Source organism: Gallus gallus, chromosome 33 (genome assembly GCF_016699485.2).
Source record: "Gallus gallus isolate bGalGal1 chromosome 33, bGalGal1.mat.broiler.GRCg7b, whole genome shotgun sequence".
Classification (NCBI taxonomy): Eukaryota; Metazoa; Chordata; class Aves; order Galliformes; family Phasianidae; genus Gallus; species Gallus gallus.
This window is the reverse complement of record NC_052564.1, coordinates 1853758-1873397: the sequence shown is the minus strand read 5'-3', so window position 1 is coordinate 1873397 and position 19640 is coordinate 1853758. Positions and strand designations below refer to the sequence as shown.

General features: G+C 49.9%; 2 protein-coding genes across 2 annotated transcripts in view; one reads left to right on the top strand and one right to left on the bottom strand.

Annotated features, from left to right (window-relative positions):
• LOC107049234 (olfactory receptor 14A16-like) overlaps window positions 1-19640 on the bottom strand; it is a 164388-nt gene that overhangs the window by 9252 nt on the left and 135496 nt on the right.
• LOC121107937 (olfactory receptor 14I1-like) lies at window positions 186-551 on the top strand (the record flags this gene model as incomplete). The annotated part of the gene is made up of 1 exon (XM_040654537.1): window positions 186-551. A coding segment is annotated over one exon (366 nt), but the record flags the coding sequence as incomplete, so codon positions are not given.

The following is a 19640-nucleotide window of genomic DNA, read 5'->3' as shown; positions in this document are numbered from 1 at the left end:
TCCTTAAGTTTCTACTTCTTACATCATTCTGAAGCTCATGAAAATAAACTCATGCTATGGAGTTAAATGCATTTTCAAAGTGCTGCAGGAGGAGTGTCTCTGAGAATGGTATCGACTCATCATTATCTTCTGCACTCTGAACAGGACTCCATGCTCAGGAACCGCAGATGCCCAACAGCAGCTCCATCAGCAAGTTCCTCCTCCTGGCCTTGGCAGACACGCGGCAGCTGCAGCTCCTGCACTTCTGGCTCTTGCTGGGCATCTACCTGGCTGCCCTCCTGGGCAACGGCCTCATCAGCACAGCCGTAGCCTGCGACCACCGCCTGCACACCCCCATGTACTTCTTCCTCCTCAACCTCGCCCTCCTCGACCTGGGCTGCATCTCCACCACTCTCCCCAAAGCCATGGCCAATGCCCTCTGGCACACCAGGCACATCTCCTACACAGGATGTGCTGCACAGGTCTTCTTCTTTCTCTTCTTCCTCTCAGCAGAATATTCCATTCTCACCATCATGTCCTATGACCGCTACATTGCCATCTGCAAGCCCCTGCACTACGGGACCCTGCTGGGCAGCAGAGCTTGTGCCACCATGGCAGCAGCTGCCTGGGGCACTGGGCTTCTCTATTCCCTGCTGCACACGGCCAATACATTTTCACTGCCTCTGTGCCAAGACAATGCTGTGGATCAGTTCTTCTGTGAAATCCCCCACATCCTCAAGCTCTCCTGCTCAGATGCCTACCTCCGGGAAGCTGGGCTTATTATGGCTGGTGTCATCATCTTTTTTGAGTGTTTTGCTTTCATTCTATTCTCCTATGTGCAGATCTTCAGGGCCGTGCTGAGGATGCCCTCTGAGCAGGTACGGCACAAAGCCTTCTCCACGTGCCTCCCTCACCTGGCCGTGCTCACCCTCTTTGTCAGCACTGTGATGTTTGCCTACCTGAAGCCTCCCTCCCTCTCTTCCCCATCCCTGGACCTGCTGGTGTCATTTCTGTACACAGTGGTGCCTCCGACACTGAACCCCCTCATCTACAGCATGAGGAACCAGGAGCTCAAGGGTGCCCTCAGGAAGATACTCCAACATACCCTGTTTCAGCACCAGAGAGATATTCATCATGCTCTCAAGACTACAGAAAATTTAGGAAAATCCTGATAGATTTTATGTGGTGTTTCTATTTCTTCTTTATGCCAGTTTGTCATACTTATGATAAATTCAATTCCAATTAAATAATATTCATCATCAGTCTTTATGTTTTCTTATTTTACTTGTATGTGATGAACCTGTTCTATGTAAGAAACCATGTTGATTGAGTAGATAACAAAATCAACAGATCATTTGTTTTGTCTCCCATCTGGTCTGGATCATCTGAAGAGGCTCAGGACCTAAGAAACAAATGTCACACGAAGCAGCAGTGTCCCTGAGGGATGTCTGTCAGTGCCTGGTGGGGACTCTGCTGCCTTTGAGTTGTGCTGCTGCTTCTGGAGCCCTGGAGCCACAGCCACGGGCAGCAGCAGGACGTGGTCTTTTCAGTGCTGCTCTCTTTACAGTTCCAGCTGTTCTCCTGTGTCCTTGCATTTGTGTTTGCTCTCGGTTCTGGTGCAATTGGTGACAGTGCTGTTGCCTGTACAGTGGTGTCCCTGTGGCTGCAGGCAGGGCAGGCAGTGTGCAGCACTGTGACACATCTGGCCGCCCTTCTGGGACAATTGTAACAGAAGGGGCTGTTCAGGGCAAGGCCAGAGGCCTGCACAACTCTTCCTAAGCTGTGCTAGGAATACAGACATGGCGTAGCCCTTGGGTAAGTCCTCTTGCTTTCCTGGGGTTCTACATGGTTCAGAGTCTCAGGATAATCTGTGAGGACCAAAGAATGGACAAGAGCTCCCTTCTTGGTTGTACATGGCCCAGCAAACATTCACTGGTCTTGAACAGAACTGTGTGGGGCTGCCCCTGCTGCTAAAGGGCTGATGGCAGATGCTGTCCTGGAGAGGAATCTGGAGCAGCCAGGAGATGCCGGGGGATCTCCAGGGACAGTGTAAGAGTCTGAGTGGGCAATGAATGATTCCTTATGGAATGATAGACCATTGATCCAAAGGAACAGGGGAACCTGAGGAGCCCACAGGCAAATGAGGGCTCTGCAGTGGTGCTGCTGAGCCACCAGTGCAGATGGAGAGGGACTCAGCAGATCCCGTCCAGCTGGGTTTGCTTCCCACCCTGAGCATCACAGGGTCAGCCCGGTGTCCCAGGGCACCACAGCTCCCTTGCTCTGCAGAGCAGCTCCACCAGCTCAGGGTCCCTCAGGGAGCACAGGGAGGGAAGCAGGAGGGAACCAGGTGCTGCTGCCAGGCCAGCATGGACACACCAGCCTGGGCAAGGCTGTGTGGGAGGAGGGCTGGGCCTGGAGAAGGGCTGTGGAACATCACTGTGTGTTCAGGCACAGCTGGATGAGAAGGAACATGCTTTGCTTGCCCTCCTGCCGTAGGTGGCTGCACCAGAGAGGACCTTCATCCAGCACCTGGATGGGGCTCAGCCACCCACCTCACCGTTCCCTCTCCAGTACTGTCATTGCTGATGCACTCAATGACCTCCCAGTGCTGCTGGCCTGCACATCTTCCAGGGGCCATTTGGGAGCTGCAGTGACAGTGACCTGGCATCAGCACTCCAGTCACCTGTCCTCAGCCTGACTCTCCCTTGCTCCTCTGCCCTGTCCTATCCCTGCTGGTATGAGTGGTGTAGGGATGCTCTTCCTGTCCCCACAATGACTCCTTCCAGCTGCTGGCCCAGTGGTTCTGATACTGGACATGATGATGTGCAGCAGAGTCCACTGAGAAAAGATGATGTGAAGCAGCATTTTTGCAGTGGTGGCCTCCACGTTCATTTTGATAATGAGAACTTGTGCTCAGATGCTCAAAGAGCCTTCTGCTACAACCATGGCTTCAGTATATTGCTGCTGGCCTGGAGCTTCTACTGCAGCGTTATCTGCACTGCTCATAACACAGGAATGACATTTCATACACCAGCGACCTACTTTCTTCCTCATGTTATGGCATAAACCAGTGTCCTTCACTCTGATAGTGTTTGCATTAGCTCATGGATTAAGTGAGTTAGGCCTCTTTTAGTTATTTGAGGCATAATCCAATGCTTTTTGCTCTCCAACTCTGTAGCAGATACATTTTCCATACCTTCATCTGAGGACTGACCTGATGAGTCTTTTCACACTATTCCTTTTTAATTTCCATAGTTTGGTGGGGATGTTTTTCCAGCGTGATGGCTTTCACCACAGTGACTGTGATCTATACTTGAGTCTTTCAGGCTGAATTTGACACCGATGACCCAAAGTAGCTCACGGATGTTTGTGTGTACTGAGAATAAGGCAGAGTTACTCAGCTTATCAGTAGCCATTTCAGTGCTGGGTCACCCCCAGGGATCCACTGACTTCTCTGGGGGGCACTTAGTGTGCTGGATTGGGCTGCAGCTACAGGGACCAAGACAACTGTTGGCAGTGTACTGCCCTGAGACCCTCTTCCCAACTTCCATCTGCAGCTTCCAGAGGGCTCTGGTCTCCTGCAGGTCCTCTTGGACAGCTGTCCATCCCAGACAGGACCTCGTGGGCCTTTGGAGATGACACTAGGTGCTTGTGATCACACAGTGCAGCAGAGCTGACTTATCATTTAACCTTCAGGTCATATGCTTTTCATATTGACATTACTCATTTCCTATCTATCTATGTAAAGCAGTTATCCTTTTAGGGAGGTAAACCACGCAGGTGGGATATGGCTGATTTTAGGGAAACTGTATCATGTTTTACTGTTGTTTGTTTTAAAGTAGGAAGAAACATCCTGTGTCTGTGTGCAGACAACTCTCTAAGGAAAGCAGGTAAAGGAACGGCGTAAAGGAGCTGTAACATCCAGCTGCAGACTTCAGTGTCTGCTGTAGGGAAAAGTGATGCAAGTGCCAGGTGGCGTAGAGCTGACACATCAGGCGTGGGGAGGTGAGCAGTCAGGTTGTCTGTACTGCGTCAGAGCTGAAGCAATTGCTTTTCCTGCCTATGCAGATCTCCTTAGGAGACACTCTGGATCAACATCAATGGGAGAATGATGCTCCAGAAGCTACAAGATGCACTGCTTCATATCAGAAAACATTTCTATTGGGTGCCCTTTGAAATCTTCCTTTACTACATTATGAAACCTCTCCACCTAGCTGTATAAATCTTGACTTCCAGCACATGATGGAACAGGCATGGCTCATTGCAACTTTCTGCACTTCAGAGAGACTCGCGGTAAATTTGATGCTACGTCTATCAGCCTGAGGTACTGAGAGGAGAATGTTGTAAGCATTTGAGAAAGTCAAGTCAGAAGGAAAAGCTGAAGGTTCTGGGAGTACTAATGGGGCCCACAGAGGGACATTACCAACACAGCCTCCCCTTGGACTTGTTAGAGCAGGTAATTGGAAGCAATGATTACAGTCAGGTAAAGCATTGTGCTGAGAAATCTCTTGGTATGTTTGATGAAGAAGGGCCAAGGCCTGACATCCAGACACCTGAGGGGAGATCCATCGTATCTGGCTCAGGGCTTGTCCTGGGGTTGGTGGGGTTGGGGCCGATTCTATGCCATGTGAAGGACAACGGTGTGACACCTCCCAGATTCTACACAGGGATGCAAGGAGGCAGTGAGGCCTCATTACCATGAGAATAATAAATCTCCTCCTAAACCATAGCCAAGGGGACAAAGACCTTATTGCTGTTGGGGCCTTCAATCCTCACCAGCACCCACTGTCTTCTCCTCTGCGTGCTTTCCTGTGCTGTTCCAGCCCAGCCCCTATTTCCCTGTGGTCTGCAGACACCCACCTCTCCTCTCTATCCTGCTCGGACCCTGGCACTGCAATCGCTGATGTCTCTCAAGCCTCTCTGAACATCCCTTGAAACACAAAGCCATGGAGTGATCCCTTTGCATGGCCCCACATCATAACCCGTCCAGTGACGTTTCTTCCTCTTCATGCCCAGACTCTAGATTTCAAGCTGCACTCTGGGGTAGGTTTTTTCCCCCCTTGCACATTTCCACTACCAAGGTAAACTCCGTCATGTTGGAAATCACTTCCCAAGGAAACACTGCCCATCAGTTTTCTTGTGGCCTGTCAGCCACTGAGAAGAAGCAACGTCACCATCATCTTCCAAGGCACGTGACAGCTTCTTGGGTAGACACGACCAGGTCATGTCCCTCCTGCTGTCGAGTTGTGTACTCACACAGAACAGCCATCACAGTCCCTCACACAAACAAAAAGTCCTCCTTCCTCTATGGAGCCCACCAGGTGCTTAGGCAGGGAGGATCCCACAGTCAACATGTCAACCTGGCATTTTCTGTCGGCCTCTCAGTGACACCGCAGATGTGATCCTGTATGCACAGATCCCAGCCAGAAGTCAAGGGCTGACCAACAGCTGCTTCAGGCAGAAGTGAGCACACCATTCCTTCCTGTGACACCTTCCTGGTGCTGGCCTATCAACTCCACAGACGGAAGGGATCTCACTGCCACCTTCACAGCCACGTGCCACCTGCAGGCCCATGAGGTCCTGAGGTAGAGCTGAGCTCACTGCAGCATTCCGACCCACCTGTTCGATGTACATTCCGACCCACCCATGATGTACATACATCTCTTCACATTCATCACTGCACTAAATGCATTTGCTCAAAGACTCCACGAATCCTGCTCTGCCCTGAAGAGCCAAGTACCCAATGTTTGGGTTAGGGGAGAGGTTGAAGGTGAGGAGGACAGAGCACAGGAACAGTGTCTGTGGGTGTTGGGTGTTCAGGATAGGGATTAAGGGTCAAATCTCACCTTTCGGGGCAGAGATGAAGCAAAGGTTTAGTGAGAGGTCTTGGTGTTCTGCTAAGGTTTTCAGGCCAGTGTAAGGATATGGGCAAGCATTATGGATCAGTGTTTTGCTTTGGAATGCAGTGAGGGCTAGCACTAAATATCACATTTTAATGCTAGCAATTAAAGCTTGGTTTTAGCATGAGTGGGAGAGTAAGTCTGGGAATCTGAGCCATCCATTGCTTGGGAATGTTCCTGGCAGCAACTTTTAAAGAAGCCCTGAGCCTTCAGGCACTGCCATGAGGAGATCTCTGCTAACGATAGACTTGCTGTGGTGGAAACAATCTGTGTGACAGAAGTGCCCACTGCGTGTCCTTGCTTGTGTTTGCAGCCACACAGCAGCACTGCCACCAAGCCACAGGAGCTGCAAGGCTAAGGGGCTGTGGGATTGAGGTTCAGGTCAGCACACCACCACCGCACCACTAAATTCTGTCTCTCGGTGCAATACTGAGCCTTTTCTTGAAAAGTTTCTGTCTCACCTCTGTTGGCTGTTCCATTCCTGAGACAGAAGTGGCACTGCTGTCAGGGAGGAGAAGGACACAAAGCTCTTGCAGGAGAACCTGCACCATCTGCCCAGCAGCTCTGCACTACCCCAGAGTCACATCTCCTACCTACAAATTCATGCTCCAGAATGGCTCCTGAGAGTCCTGAGGGACTTTTCCTGGGCTCTCATGCATGCTTCAGCTACCCCAGGGCATGCTGGAGGCAGTGCCCACCTCTGTGTGGCAGATGGAAAAAAGCACTGATGGGTGACTTCAGGGAAATGTTTAAGCCTCTGACATGAGAACACCTATCCAAGACCTGTTCCTATGCAGGGTCTCACAGGGACTAAGGAAGAGGGGATCTCACAAGCAAACCAGGTGCTGCTGCTGGCCTGCCAGAGGTTCTGACAGATGTGAGCCTGAAAGCACAGACCCCAGCCAGGAGCCAAGGGATGGCCCGTCAGATATTGCAGGCTGAAGTCACCGCACAGTTGGATTAACAGCTATATGCTTCCTGCCTGATTGTGGGTTTCTGAGAACAACTGACCCTGGCAACTCCAGAAATGTCTCACAAGAAGAATGACAGACAAAGTCATTGCATTTCCTTTGCTCTGTTAAGATTTACAGAGCCGGGTTCCATATGTACAGATTGTATGGGTCACACTGTACACGTACAAGCTGAATAGGAATTGATAGGGGTGATGACATTTCAGTGAAAAGCATTAAAACAGTTGAAAAGTTGAAATATGCCAAAAAAAAAAACCCTTTTAATATATTGTTCTTAATACAACAAACCAAACAAAACGAAACAAAAAAACAAAAAAAACAAAACAAACAAAAAAACCCCACACAATCCATAATAAGATTGATTGTTTCTATAAAAATCTGCATTACAAGCCCTATATAGATAAAGATGGGCAGTTCATTGCTTTCAAAAGACGTTTGGTCATGAGTTTCCACAGAGCATCCTTGAGCTCCTGGTTCCTTATGCTGTAGATGAGAGGGTTCAGTGCTGGAGGCACCACTGAGTACAGAAATGAAACCAGCTGGTCCAGGAATGGGGAGGAGATGGAGGGAGGCTTCAGGTAGGCAAAAAAGGCAGAGCAGACAAGAAGGGAGAGCACGGCCAGGTGAGGGAGGCACGTGGAGAAGGCTTTGTGTCGTCCCTGCACAGAGGGCATCCTCAGCACGGCCCTGAAGATCTGCACATAGGAGAACAGAATGAATACAAAACAACCAAGTAAAGCAAGGGCACTAAAGACAATAAGCCCAACTTCCCTGAGGTAGGCATCTGAGCAGGAGAGCTTGAGGATGTGGGGGATTTCACAGAAGAACTGATCCACAGCATTGTCTTGGCACAGAGGCAGAGAAAATGTATTGGCAGTGTGCAGCACGGAATTAAGGACCCCAGTGCCCCAGGCAGCTGCTGCCATGGTGGCACAAGCTCTGCTGCCCAGCAGGGTCCCGTAGTGCAGGGGCTTGCAGATGGCAACATAGCGGTCATAGGACATGATGGTGAGAATGGAATATTCTGCTGAGATGAAGAAGAGAAAGAAAAAGACCTGTGCAACACATCCTGCGTAGGAGATGGCTCTGGTGTGCCAGAGGGCATTGGCCATGGCTTTGGGGAGAGTGGTGGAGATGCAGCCCAGGCCGAGGAGGGCGAGGTTGAGGAGGAAGAAGTACATGGGGGTGTGCAGGCGGTGGTCGCAGGCTACGGCTGTGCTGATGAGGCCGTTGCCCAGGAGGGCAGCCAGGTAGATGCCCAGCAAGAGCCAGAAGTGCAGGAGCTGCAGCTGCCGCGTGTCTGCCAACGCCAGGAGGAGGAACTCGCTGATGGAGCTGCTGTTGGGCATCTGCAGTTTCTGGGCATGGAGTCTGTTCAGAGTGCAGAACATAATGACTAGTCAAGGCCATTCTCAGAGTCACACCTCCTGGTATACTATGAAACATTTTCTTTCTTTTAGGACAATGTTCATTTAACTCCATTACCTGAAATTAATTTTGTGAACGTCAGAAATCCAGAAGCTGAAGAAGCTTATGGAGCTTTTGCTTACCTCTCATTTTCTGTTCGTATCCTACTTTCCAGGATATTTTCATCTGCTACCATATCTCATATCTTAACCTGAAGTGAATGTAAAGCCCCCAGCCCCAAACTCTGTGCCCTTAAATTTCTGTTAGGGAAAGCTGCCTTTCTGCAGGTAAGTGCATAATTCATGTCTGCAGAAAACAACAACGATTTCAACTGGTTCCATCATTTAAGAAAGCAGAGTCTGAAAGCTCATTCTGTGTGAGTGTTCACAAAACACGTGATTGAAAAAAGTGCATTTCAGGATTCTCAAAGATGCCGACAAAGCCGACAGCCCCTTCTAGAATTCTGCCTTCTCTCCTTTTTACTATGAGAAGGAAAGGGAAAATCCCTGCCTTGTCTCTCTTCTTTGGAAACACCCTATGGTGCAGTGTAGCCGTGATCCCCCTGCCCCAGGCAGCAGCTGTGGCAGCAGAAGGCCCCTTCCCTGCTGGGGGGCTCCTTACCCCCCCACATCGCCCCACAGCGCCCTGGGCAGCTCCCCGGGCAGGCTGAGTGCTGAGCCTGGCAGGCGGCAGAGTCCCTGCCCCGGCACACAGCCCCTGGGGCACAGCAGGGACCCTGCTCTGCACCACAGCCCTGGGCACCCGGCTGCACCCCCGGCTGCACAGCCTGCAGCCATCCTGGGACACGCAGCCCTCAGGGCTGTGCTCTGACACTGCAGCACAGAAGCCCTCAGCTGGAGCAGGTCCTTCCCCACAGTTAGGAAACATTGTGTCTTCAGCCTGATCTGCTATGAGTTGTCTCAAATTCATGATACCTCCAGGAAAAGCAGCTTCATGGCCTGCAGCGAGAGACTTACCTTGTCAAGAGCTGTGAGCAATCCTCCTGCAGTGAGCTCTCAGCCTGCTCACAGCCCATACATCCTGTAATCCCTCTCTTCTTTCTCTTCTCTCCTCATGACACCTGCAATTCATTCCCTCAGCCCTGCTCTGCTGTGCAGAAGAGCTGCTCCTGGGCACAGCTGCCTCTCTACAGAACTGCCCACTTGTAGGATCTCCCCGTATCCCTGGAGCCTGGCCCAAAACAGCAGCTGAGGATTTCATTTTTATCCTCCCCACTCATCTCCCCTGAGATGTCCCTGGGTCTCCACAGCCAACAGCTCCTGAAAGACAACAGCATCATGACTGTACTCGGAAATCAACTGCATTAACCACCAAATGTCCAGTGGACAGTGACCAACTCCAGACACATGCTTAGTCCTACTGGAGAGTGTTTGCTGTAACAAAAAGGGCACACAGAGAAGGACAGGGAGGGGTGGACTTCCCCTGTGCAAGGCACTGATTCAGCTGAGGCAGTGCAGGCATCTCATCCCTAGATGGAAACCCTTGGGCTCGAATGGGATTCAGCTCCCCACTGACCTACAGGAGCTGGGATTTCTCTGGATCAGATCAGGTGTGCACAGTGAGTTGCCTGCATGTGAGCTCCTGCTCTGAGTCCTTGGTCCTTTCCTTCCTGACCTCACTGTTGATTAGTTGGACTGGGCTTCTTGGAATCCTAGGTGCCAGAGACAGGTGGGAAATGCTGGTGGAAGGCAGATGTGCCCTTGGTGAAAGAGGAGGTGATCAGGGAATACCTAAGCAAACAGGATCCTGAGTGACAGGAATCACAGAACTCTTAAAGGGCCTGGCTTGGAAAAGACCTTAAAGACCATCCAGTTCCAACCCCCTTGGTGTGGGCAGGGCTGTCAGCCAGTAGATCTGGATGCCTGGGGCCCTCGGCATCTTCAACATATCCAGGGATGTGTCACCCACTATTTCTTTGTGATTCCTGTTCCACACCTGTTCCATGCCCCACACCATGATCCTAGGAATGGTTGGAGTGTGTTCCAAATGTCTAATGTCAGGTCACCCAGTGAGGCTCTGCAGTCTTTGCCCATGGAGGTTTTCAAAATGCATCAGGAGCAAATGCTGAACAACTTGGTCTGTCCCTCTTTGTCCCGGGTTGGACTGCAGACATCCCCCAGGTTCCCTTCCAGCCTGGGATATCATGTGATCCCATGTGCTCATGGCCTATTGCTGATGGGAAGAGAGCAGATGTTTCCAGAGCAAGAAGCATCCTGTGCTGCATGTGACCATCGAAAACAAGGACTGAGAGCACGAAGACAGATCAGAACCACAGTGTGACTCTGTCAGTGCAAAGACTGAGAGCTGTCACAGAAGGTTCTGGGCAGGGAAATTCTGGGGGGACTCCAGGCTCTGTGCAAGACACAAATGGATCTCCTTTTCTTGTTGAAGCTGTAAGGCTGAAAGATGTTCTTGTCAATAAAACTGAAGCAAAGTTCAGAGACAAAGACGGAAATGAGCAAAAATGTGTTCACGCACTTCTCAACTTCAGAAATACTCCTAAGTTCTTTTTCATTTTAAGTTGTAACACCAGACGTTGAGGCAATTTTAAGTAATTTTTATAATTATAATTCATTTTACAGAATGGACAGTGCTTTCCAGAATTGTGTTTGCACGACAGATGTCTTCAGGTACAGCGACACAGACAGCGGTGCCAGTTGCAATGCCCTGTGACTAATGCCCAGCGTCCACCGCTGCTCTACCCTGCTGCGTATTTCATGTCCCTCATCCTCCAGGGGTCTCCAGGTCTGCTAAATTAATGACCATGTCGAAGGCCATGTTTTCAGCAGGCATCCGGACACACGCTCTTCCCACTGCTCTCCACATTTCCCCATCCCTTGCTCTTTCTTCGTTCAAATACCTCCCAACTACCTGGCTGATCTGTGACCTTCAGGGAGATTACTGGAACCTGCTCCATCTCTCCAAAGTCTGATGGACTCTCTTGTCAACTCCTTCACTGTGATTATATTTATCCCTTCCTATCTCTGTCTAACTCATTTCTTGTACAAGTACTCCTTGTGAAAGAAAAATCTCAGTAGATGCAGCTTGGATAAGGCATGCAGTTGATCACTGTGTTTTTCTGTTCATTCAATTGCATCACATTTCTTTCTGTTTGTTGGCAGAAAAGAGAAATCTGTCATTGCCCACGTGCAGCTGGTTCTCTGAGGAAAGCCAGTGGGAGTTGGTGCAAAGGAGGTTTAACAGTGAGCGGGTGACTGCAGAGGAGAAGAGTGATGTGAGGAAAAGTGATGCTAGTCCCATGGGGCCATGAATAGAAAGGGATGGGGAAAGCTTAAGAGGACGTTTGTCCATAACAGTGAAGGAGCAAAGCTCATTATGGGACATCCTGGGTCAGAATCAACTGCCAAGTACTGTTTTAACTTATTGTTTAAATACAGCTATCAATAAATAAATAACTGGACTTTTTAAATGACCATTGAACTCTTCCTCTTTAAGCTCTCTCCAGATACCTCTCCAGTTAGCTGTACAAGTTTCGAACACCTGAAGAAGATGACAGGAAGGTGCAAGGCACAGGACGGCACCTTAGGCAGTAATGGGCCCTATGGGGCATTTGCTGCTGAGTCCATCAACCTTCAGTGCAGAGAGGAGACTGCACAAAGTGCTCAAGAAGACCAAGTCAGAAGGAACAGAGAAGTTTCTTGGAGTATTAATGGGCCCCACTGAGGGCCACTAACAAGCAAGCTTCCCCAGGGACTTGTTAGAGCAGAGAATTGGAAGCCATGCTGACAGGCAGGCAAAGGCACTGGGATGGTGGCTGTGATGCTGAGAAAAGCCTCCTTTGTGTTATGAAGCAGAAAGGCCAAGCCCTGAGCCCCAGACCCTTGGCAGGGAGATCCTGTCCCTCCTGCTGGCTCAGGGCCCTTCCTGGGGCAGTGGGATGCAGGTTTGCATGAGGTCAAATGAAAGACAAGGGGACAGCAGCTCCCAGGCTCTGCATGGGGTGCAAGGATGCCATGAGGCCCATGTCTTGGTTGGGCTGTTTGTCCTGTGGACTGTGGGATGTGAGAAGGGCCCAGTCTGAACAAGCAGTCAGTGACAACAGAAGTTTGAACTTCAGATCTCTCAGGCCCAAGGTGGAGGCTCCATTTCTTCACTGTTTGGTTCTGGGGATGCCATGTTTGATGCTCACCCACATGCAGAGCTCCTGACTGACTGCAACACCACTGTGCTCATATCAGCTGTGATATAACACAGCGGTGCTGAACTCACTGAGCTTGTCTCCCCTTAACAGCGCAGTGACTCTGACATCACTGTAATCCTGACCGCTGCCACAACTCAGTAATTCTGACATCACTGCTCTCTACACCACCGAGACAACACAATGACTCAGGTGTCAATAAGCTCCTATCCACTGTGACAACATAGTGACTCCATCATCATGCTTCTACCCACGATCATAGAATCCTAGAATATCCTGAGCTAAAAAGGACACACAAGGATTTTCAAGTCCAACTTCTGCCTCCAGGCAACTACTCAAATGGCAGACCATATCACCGAGTGTTGTCTGAATGCTTCTTGAACTCCAGCAATCTTGGTGTTGTAACTCCTTTCTTGGGGTTCTCCTCCAGTGCTCTCCTTTGGACACACTCCCATAGTTTTATGTCCTTTATGTTCTGTGATGCCTAGAAGTGCACCCAGTGCTCCAGGTGAGGCTGCGGCAGTGCAGAGCAGAGAGGGACAATGACCTTCGCTCAACCAGGACCCCCACATCCCTGATAAAAAGACAGTGTCCCATCCGCAGTCAGTGTGTATGTCCAGGGTTGACCCTACCCAGATGCGGAATCAGTCCCTTGTTCTTGTTATACTTCATGTGGTTGCTGCATGCCCAGTTCTCTAACTTGTCCACATCTCTCTGCAAGCCTCTCCACCCTCAGTGGAGGCAACAGCACCTCCCAATTTGGTATCATCAGCAAACTTGCTCAGAACATCCTCTGGTCCTACATGCAAGTCACTGATGAAAACTTTAAGGAGAAGTGGCCCTAAATGGAGCCCTGGGGAACCCTGCTAGTGACCGTCCCCCTGCCTGATGGAACACGTTCACTGTAATCCTTTGGGCCCGTCTCATTGGCCAAATGCTCACCCATCGCATTATGTTTATGCCTAGTGGTTTTGCAGGAAATCTTATCCTGAAGGATACTGTGAGGAACAGTATTCAAAGTTCTACCCAAATCCTAATAGTTAACATCAGTTGGCTTCCTTTGGTCAATTACATGGGTGACTTCTTACTGAAAGGACATCAAGTTAAATAGGACCTTCCCTTCATGAACTCGTGTTGGCTGTGACCAATGGCATAATTGTCCTTCAGGTGTTTTTCAGTGATTCCCAGCATCATTTTCTCCATAATTTTACCAGGAACTGGAGTGGGAATGACACATCCGTAACTGCTGATTTCATCTTTCTTCCTCTTCTTTCAAACTGGAACAACGTCTGTGAGATTCCTCTGAAATGGGAACTGGCATGACCCTAGGCTTCTTCTGATGCCATTCAAATGAGAGCCCAGAGCAAAATAAGGTGTCATCAGTGAAAGAATGTAGACGTACCAAAGTTTTGGTAGAGCATTTGGTAATGCCTTGAACTCCAGAGTATGACACAGATGGAGCAGAGAGGAAGATCTGGCTCTTTTGTTGTGAGCTCATCCATTTGGTCAGCGAAATAACACGACATGCTCCATGGGGACAGATGCAAAAGGCACACTGGGTGCCCTGAGCACAGGGCTGTGGTGGCATTTAGGATGGCCAAGAATACCTCCCTTCTGGCCCTCAGCTGATGCTCAGGGAGGAGGTGTCTATCTCAGAGATTTTCCACCACGCTTTACAAGCACCAGCACACAACTAGGATCACTCCAGGCACCTTGGGCATCTCTGAGTGTGTCTGAGTGAGCAATGGAGTCCCTGTTGAATAAACACCAAGCATTCAGATGAGGGGCTCACACACAGACACCTCACTGTGCACATCTGAACTCAACTAAGAGGACATAAGGCTCCCATGGAGCTCTGGGGTACTGATCCCATTTCAGCCCCAGGTTTTCCATCAGCGGATGAGATGCCGAACCCTACGGTTGGGATGAGATGGTCTGATAGTAATAGGAGAAAGGGTAATGGCTTTAAATTGGAGGGAGGAGATTTTGGTTTCATGTTAGGAACAAATTGTCTACTCAAAGGAAGTGGAACAAGTTGCCCAAAGAAGTTTTTTGTGCACCATCCCTGGAGGCATTCAAGGTCAGGATGGATGGGATCCTGGGCAGCCTGATCTGGTGGTTGGCATCCCTGCCCACGGCTAGGGGCTTGAAACTAGGTTCACTTTGAAGGTCCCTCTAACCTAAGCCATTGAATGATTCTGTAATGTTATGCCTGCACTACATCAGCGCTATCACTGCCCAGAACAGGAGAAGTCAACCCCTCCCTGTCCTTATCTGTGTGACTTTTATCATACTGGTCATGAGCAGAGGTTTCCTGATTTGACATTTGCTTCCGTCGTGGTCCGATTTCTTTTAGTTGGAACATCCATGCTTTTGAAATCCTCTGGACATGTTGATTAATTGAGCTGACTTTGAAGTACGTTCCGCAGTGATGACCGTGCTGCCTTGCAGGAGCTGTCAGCTCATGAGGGCCATGGATACATCCAGGGAGAGCTGTGGGGAGAAGGAAATCACCTCCTCTGATGCTGAGCTGAGCTGGTCCCCTGGGACACAGAACGCTCATACAAGTTGGCAGAGCTGAAGGGAGACAGCTGTGCCCAGGAGCAGCTCCTGTACACCTCAGGTGGCATGGGAAGGAAAGAGAAATTAGAGGGAATATACAAACAGTTCATGGTAACAGCAGGCTGTGAGCTCACTGGAGGAGCATATTTCACAGCCCTTGATACGGTAAGGGTCTGGCTGAATGCAATGCAGGTGCATTTACAGGAGGGATGGCTAAATTTGGGACACTCCAAAGCAGATCAGACTGCAGACACTCTGTGTCTTTATCATGGAAATAGGTCTGCTCCCAACCAGGGCTTCCGTGAGCACAGCCCTGAGGGCTGCGTGTCCCAGGACGGCTGCAGGCTGTGCAGCCGGGGGTGCAGCCGGGTGCCCAGGGCTGTGGTGCAGAGCAGGGTCCCTGCTGTGCCCCAGGGGCTGTGTGCCGGGGCAGGGACTCTGCCGCCTGCCAGGCTCAGCACTCAGCCTGCCCGGGGAGCTGCCCAGGGCGCTGCGGGGAGATGTGTGGGGGGAAGGAGCCCCCCGGCAGGGCAGGGCAGGGGCCTTCTGCTGCCACAGCTGCTGCCTGGGACAGGGGGATCACAGCTACACTGCAACCCTGAGTGTTACCAACAGCACTTTGCAAGAGGAGAGACAAGGCAGGGATTTTTCTTTTATATCCTTAGGGAGGGGAAAAGGATTGGAGGCAGAAAACTAAAAGGGGCTGTCAACTTTGAACACAGCTCTGACACTCCCGCATTATTCTTTCCTCATTCACTTTTTTTGTAAACGATCACAGAGAATGAGCTTTCATCCCTTCTTTGCTTACAGGATATAATCCGTTGAAGTTAAGGTTGTTTTCTGCAGACATGTATAGTGCACTTATCGTGCAAACTGGCAGAGTTCTCTAAGACTAATTTTAGTGCACAGTGGCTGGGCTTGGGGGATCTAAAAGCAGTTGGAAGTAAAGATATGAGACATAGAAACTGCTCCGAAGAGAAAAATATTCAGGCAGCTGGGATATGGTTATGAAATGAGAGGAAAGTAAGAGCTCCTTAACCATCTCCTTCTAAAGGGATGCTGAAGCTCATGGAATTGAACACAAACTATGGAGATAAAGGAACATATTCCAAAGATAAAGAAAAATTTTGTAGCATGTCGGGAGGACTGTTTCTGAGGAGGGTCTTGACTCATCATTATCTTATGCACTCTTTAAGCTTCAACTCTTAAGGGAAGGGGAAGCTCATGAAAATAAACTGAAGTTATGGAGTTAAATGAACATTTTCCAAAGTGAAGGAAAAAAATTTACAGCATGACGGGAGGCGTTTCTCAGAGAATGGTCTTGTCTTGTCATTATCTTCTGCACTCTGAACAGGACTCCATGCCCAGGAACCGCAGATGCCCAACAGCAGCTCCGTCAGCGAGTTCCTCCTCCTGGCGTTGGCAGACACGCGGCAGCTGCAGCTCCTGCACTTCTGGCTCTTGCTGGGCATCTACCTGGCTGCCCTCCTGGGCAACGGCCTCATCAGCACAGCCGTAGCCTGCGACCACCGCCTGCACACCCCCATGTACTTCTTCCTCCTCAACCTCGCCCTCCTCGACCTGGGCTGCATCTCCACCACTCTCCCCAAAGCCATGGCCAATGCCCTCTGGGACACCAGGCACATCTCCTACGCAGGATGTGCTGCACAGGTCTTTTTCTTTGTTTTCTTCCTCTCTGCAGAATGTTGCGTTCTCACCATCATGTCCTATGACCGCTACATTGCCATCTGCAAGCCCCTGCACTACGGGACCCTGCTGGGCAGCACAGCATGTGCCACCATGGCAGCAGCTGCCTGCGGCTCTGGGCTTCTCTATTCCCTGCTGCACACTGCCAATACATTTTCACTGCCTCTGTGCCAAGGCAATGCTGTGGATCAGTTCTTCTGTGAAATCCCCCACATCCTTAAGCTCTCCTGCTCACAGTCCTATCTCAAGGAAATTGGGCTTATTGCGCTTAGTGTCCTTGTGTTTTTTGGGAGTTTTGTCTTCATTGTAGTGTCCTATGTGCAGATCTTCAGAGCTGTGCTGAGGATGCCCTCTGAGCAGGGACGGCACAAAGCCTTCTCCACGTGCCTCCCTCACCTGGCTGTGCTCTCCCTGTTTCTCAGCTCTGCCTTTTTTGCCTACCTGAAGCCCTTCTCCATTTTCTCCCCATCCCTGGATCTGACAGTGGCACTTCTGTATTCAGTAGTGCCTCCAGCACTGAACCCCATCATTTACAGCATGAGGAATAAGGAGATTAAACATGCCCTCAGCAAAGTGTTGCAATATGCACTATTCTGGATTCAATAAAGTGCACATTTTCCTCACACGTTTGCCAGTGATGGTTCTTCATATTTTATGTGTGTTTGATTTTGTTTGTGTAAGTGTGATACAGTAATCTATAAATAAACATTGCAATTTATTCCTCTTCTTATTTACCATCTACTTCCTATTTCCTCACACAGAGAGCTCATGTAAATATGGAACCAGATTCCCTGAATAGGTTACTGAGAAAGATTGCAAATAATACTTTTCATTTGCTCTTCTCTTTTCCTGCCTTGTCTATATCTGGGGGAGGTACAGCCACGGACAGCAGCACAATGTATATATTTGCAACTCCAGGACCTATAGCAGGAATTGGAGCTGCTGCAGGGTCTGTCCCAGGAGTTGGAGAGGCTGCAGCACTGCCAGCAGATCTGGCTCTCTTCCCCTTGAGGATGCTGAAGAGTGCTGAACAGAGCTCAGCAAGTGTGGGCCAGGCCCTGGCACGCTGCAGTGATTTGTGCCTCTTCAGGATTAGCAGGGCCAGTGCACACCTTTCCAAATATTCTTCCAGTTTTTCAGGATTCTGCAGTTGCTCAGAGATGAAGCTCCAAATTCCTGGTGGTGCCCACTGCTCCAGGCACCTGCCCAGACCGTCCCACACCCCCTGACATGCAGAGCTATCCCGCCTTGGGGCCGATCTCTCAGTCATATTCTTGAATGGTTGTTTCATCTGAAACATAACCTGAAACACATTACCAACACGCAGCAATGGGAGCACGCTGGTTTGAACATCCCACGGATGGTGAGAGTTCTCAGGAGCTGTTGCAACTAGCTCTCAAGCTCTAGGGAAAGAAGAAGAAGTGAAAGGGGGGATGAGGGACTGCTGGAAAGTGTCCTCCCTTATCTCCTCCATAGCCGGGCTCTCTGAGGAGACAAAGCCAAGGGTGTAATTACTAATCATATTGGCAGTATTACTTCCAAAACTCAAAGATGGCTGCAGAGCTGAACACACAGAGAACTTCATTTTGTCAGCTGAAAGTTTTATCATGATATAAGCCATGGCCAAACAGCACAGCAAAATAAAATCCCTAATCCAGCCCCCAGAGTTGACAGTGCAGCAGGGAAAACAAGCAGCAAGCAAGGAGCTGTGCAGTGTAGTTTCATGAGAGGACTCAACGAGCTCCATAAACCAGGAAAGAATCAGCACCATGGCCAGCAATTATCCAACTACCACAAAGCCCTGTGTTAACTCTCTCTGGACAGATCTGCTGTTATCAGAACACTAGGAGCTCCACATCCAAAATGACTGTGGTGGTTTAACCCGGACGGTGTCTCATAACCTGACAGTGCTTTGTGCACTGCCCCCTTCCCAGAGGGATGGGGAAGAGACTTGAGAAAAAGCAAAGTGCAACCTGTGGGTTGAAATAAACCTATTTACTGAGAGAGATAAAAGGAAAAGAGTAATAGTTATGACTATATATGCATATATATGTGACAGTACATAACAAGTGATGCACAAGCACTTGCTCACCACCCTCTAATTAATGCCCACCTGGCCCCTGAGCAGCGGGAGAGAGAGAGATGACCTCCCACCCCTTTTCCAAACTCCTTCCACTTGCTGTCAGATGGTATGGAACGTTCCTTTGGCCACTTTCAGTCAGCTGTCCTCATTCTGTCTTCTCCCAGCTCCTTGGGCCCTCCACTGACAATGGCCTTAGCTCTGGACAACGCTGCTTAGAAGCACATAGAAACATCGGAGTGGTATCTACGTTGTTTTTCTCCTAGAACCAAAACACTGCATCACACCAGACAGCGTGAAGAAAACAATTCCATCCCAGCTGTAACTCAGACACACCCCCGTCCCCTTCCTCTTGTTCTTCCTGTTTAGGAAGCAGGGAGCAGATGCTGCCAGTCTCCTCTTTAAGCCATTTGCATCAGTTCTCAGCTGGCTCCTCTGCCTCCCCCAGGCAGAGCTCAGTGCACTCTCACAGAGGGCAGAAGCCTATCCTCGACTTCCTTGACCATCCATCAGAAAGAGTCCGCACCCCCCTTTGCTACGACACAGAGGTAGGAACCATCCCACCATGTCTCTGTAAGCGAAACAAGACCCTAGGCCTGCAAATGCACAGAGATTTTGAGCTCACTGAGCTAATGTTTGTGGTCTTCTCCTTAGTGTAAAGACACTTCAGAAAGCATCCCATGCCAGAAGCATTATTTGATTTAGCCTGGCTGGGCCGTGCATCTACACCACGGTACTGGTGTTCAGAAGGTGGCACACAGGTACTAGGCCCATTGTGGGGCTCACAGTTGTCCAGCAAGCACTGACACTACCATGGCATGGCTTTCCTGAAGGTCCTGAGCTGCATTTGCCAT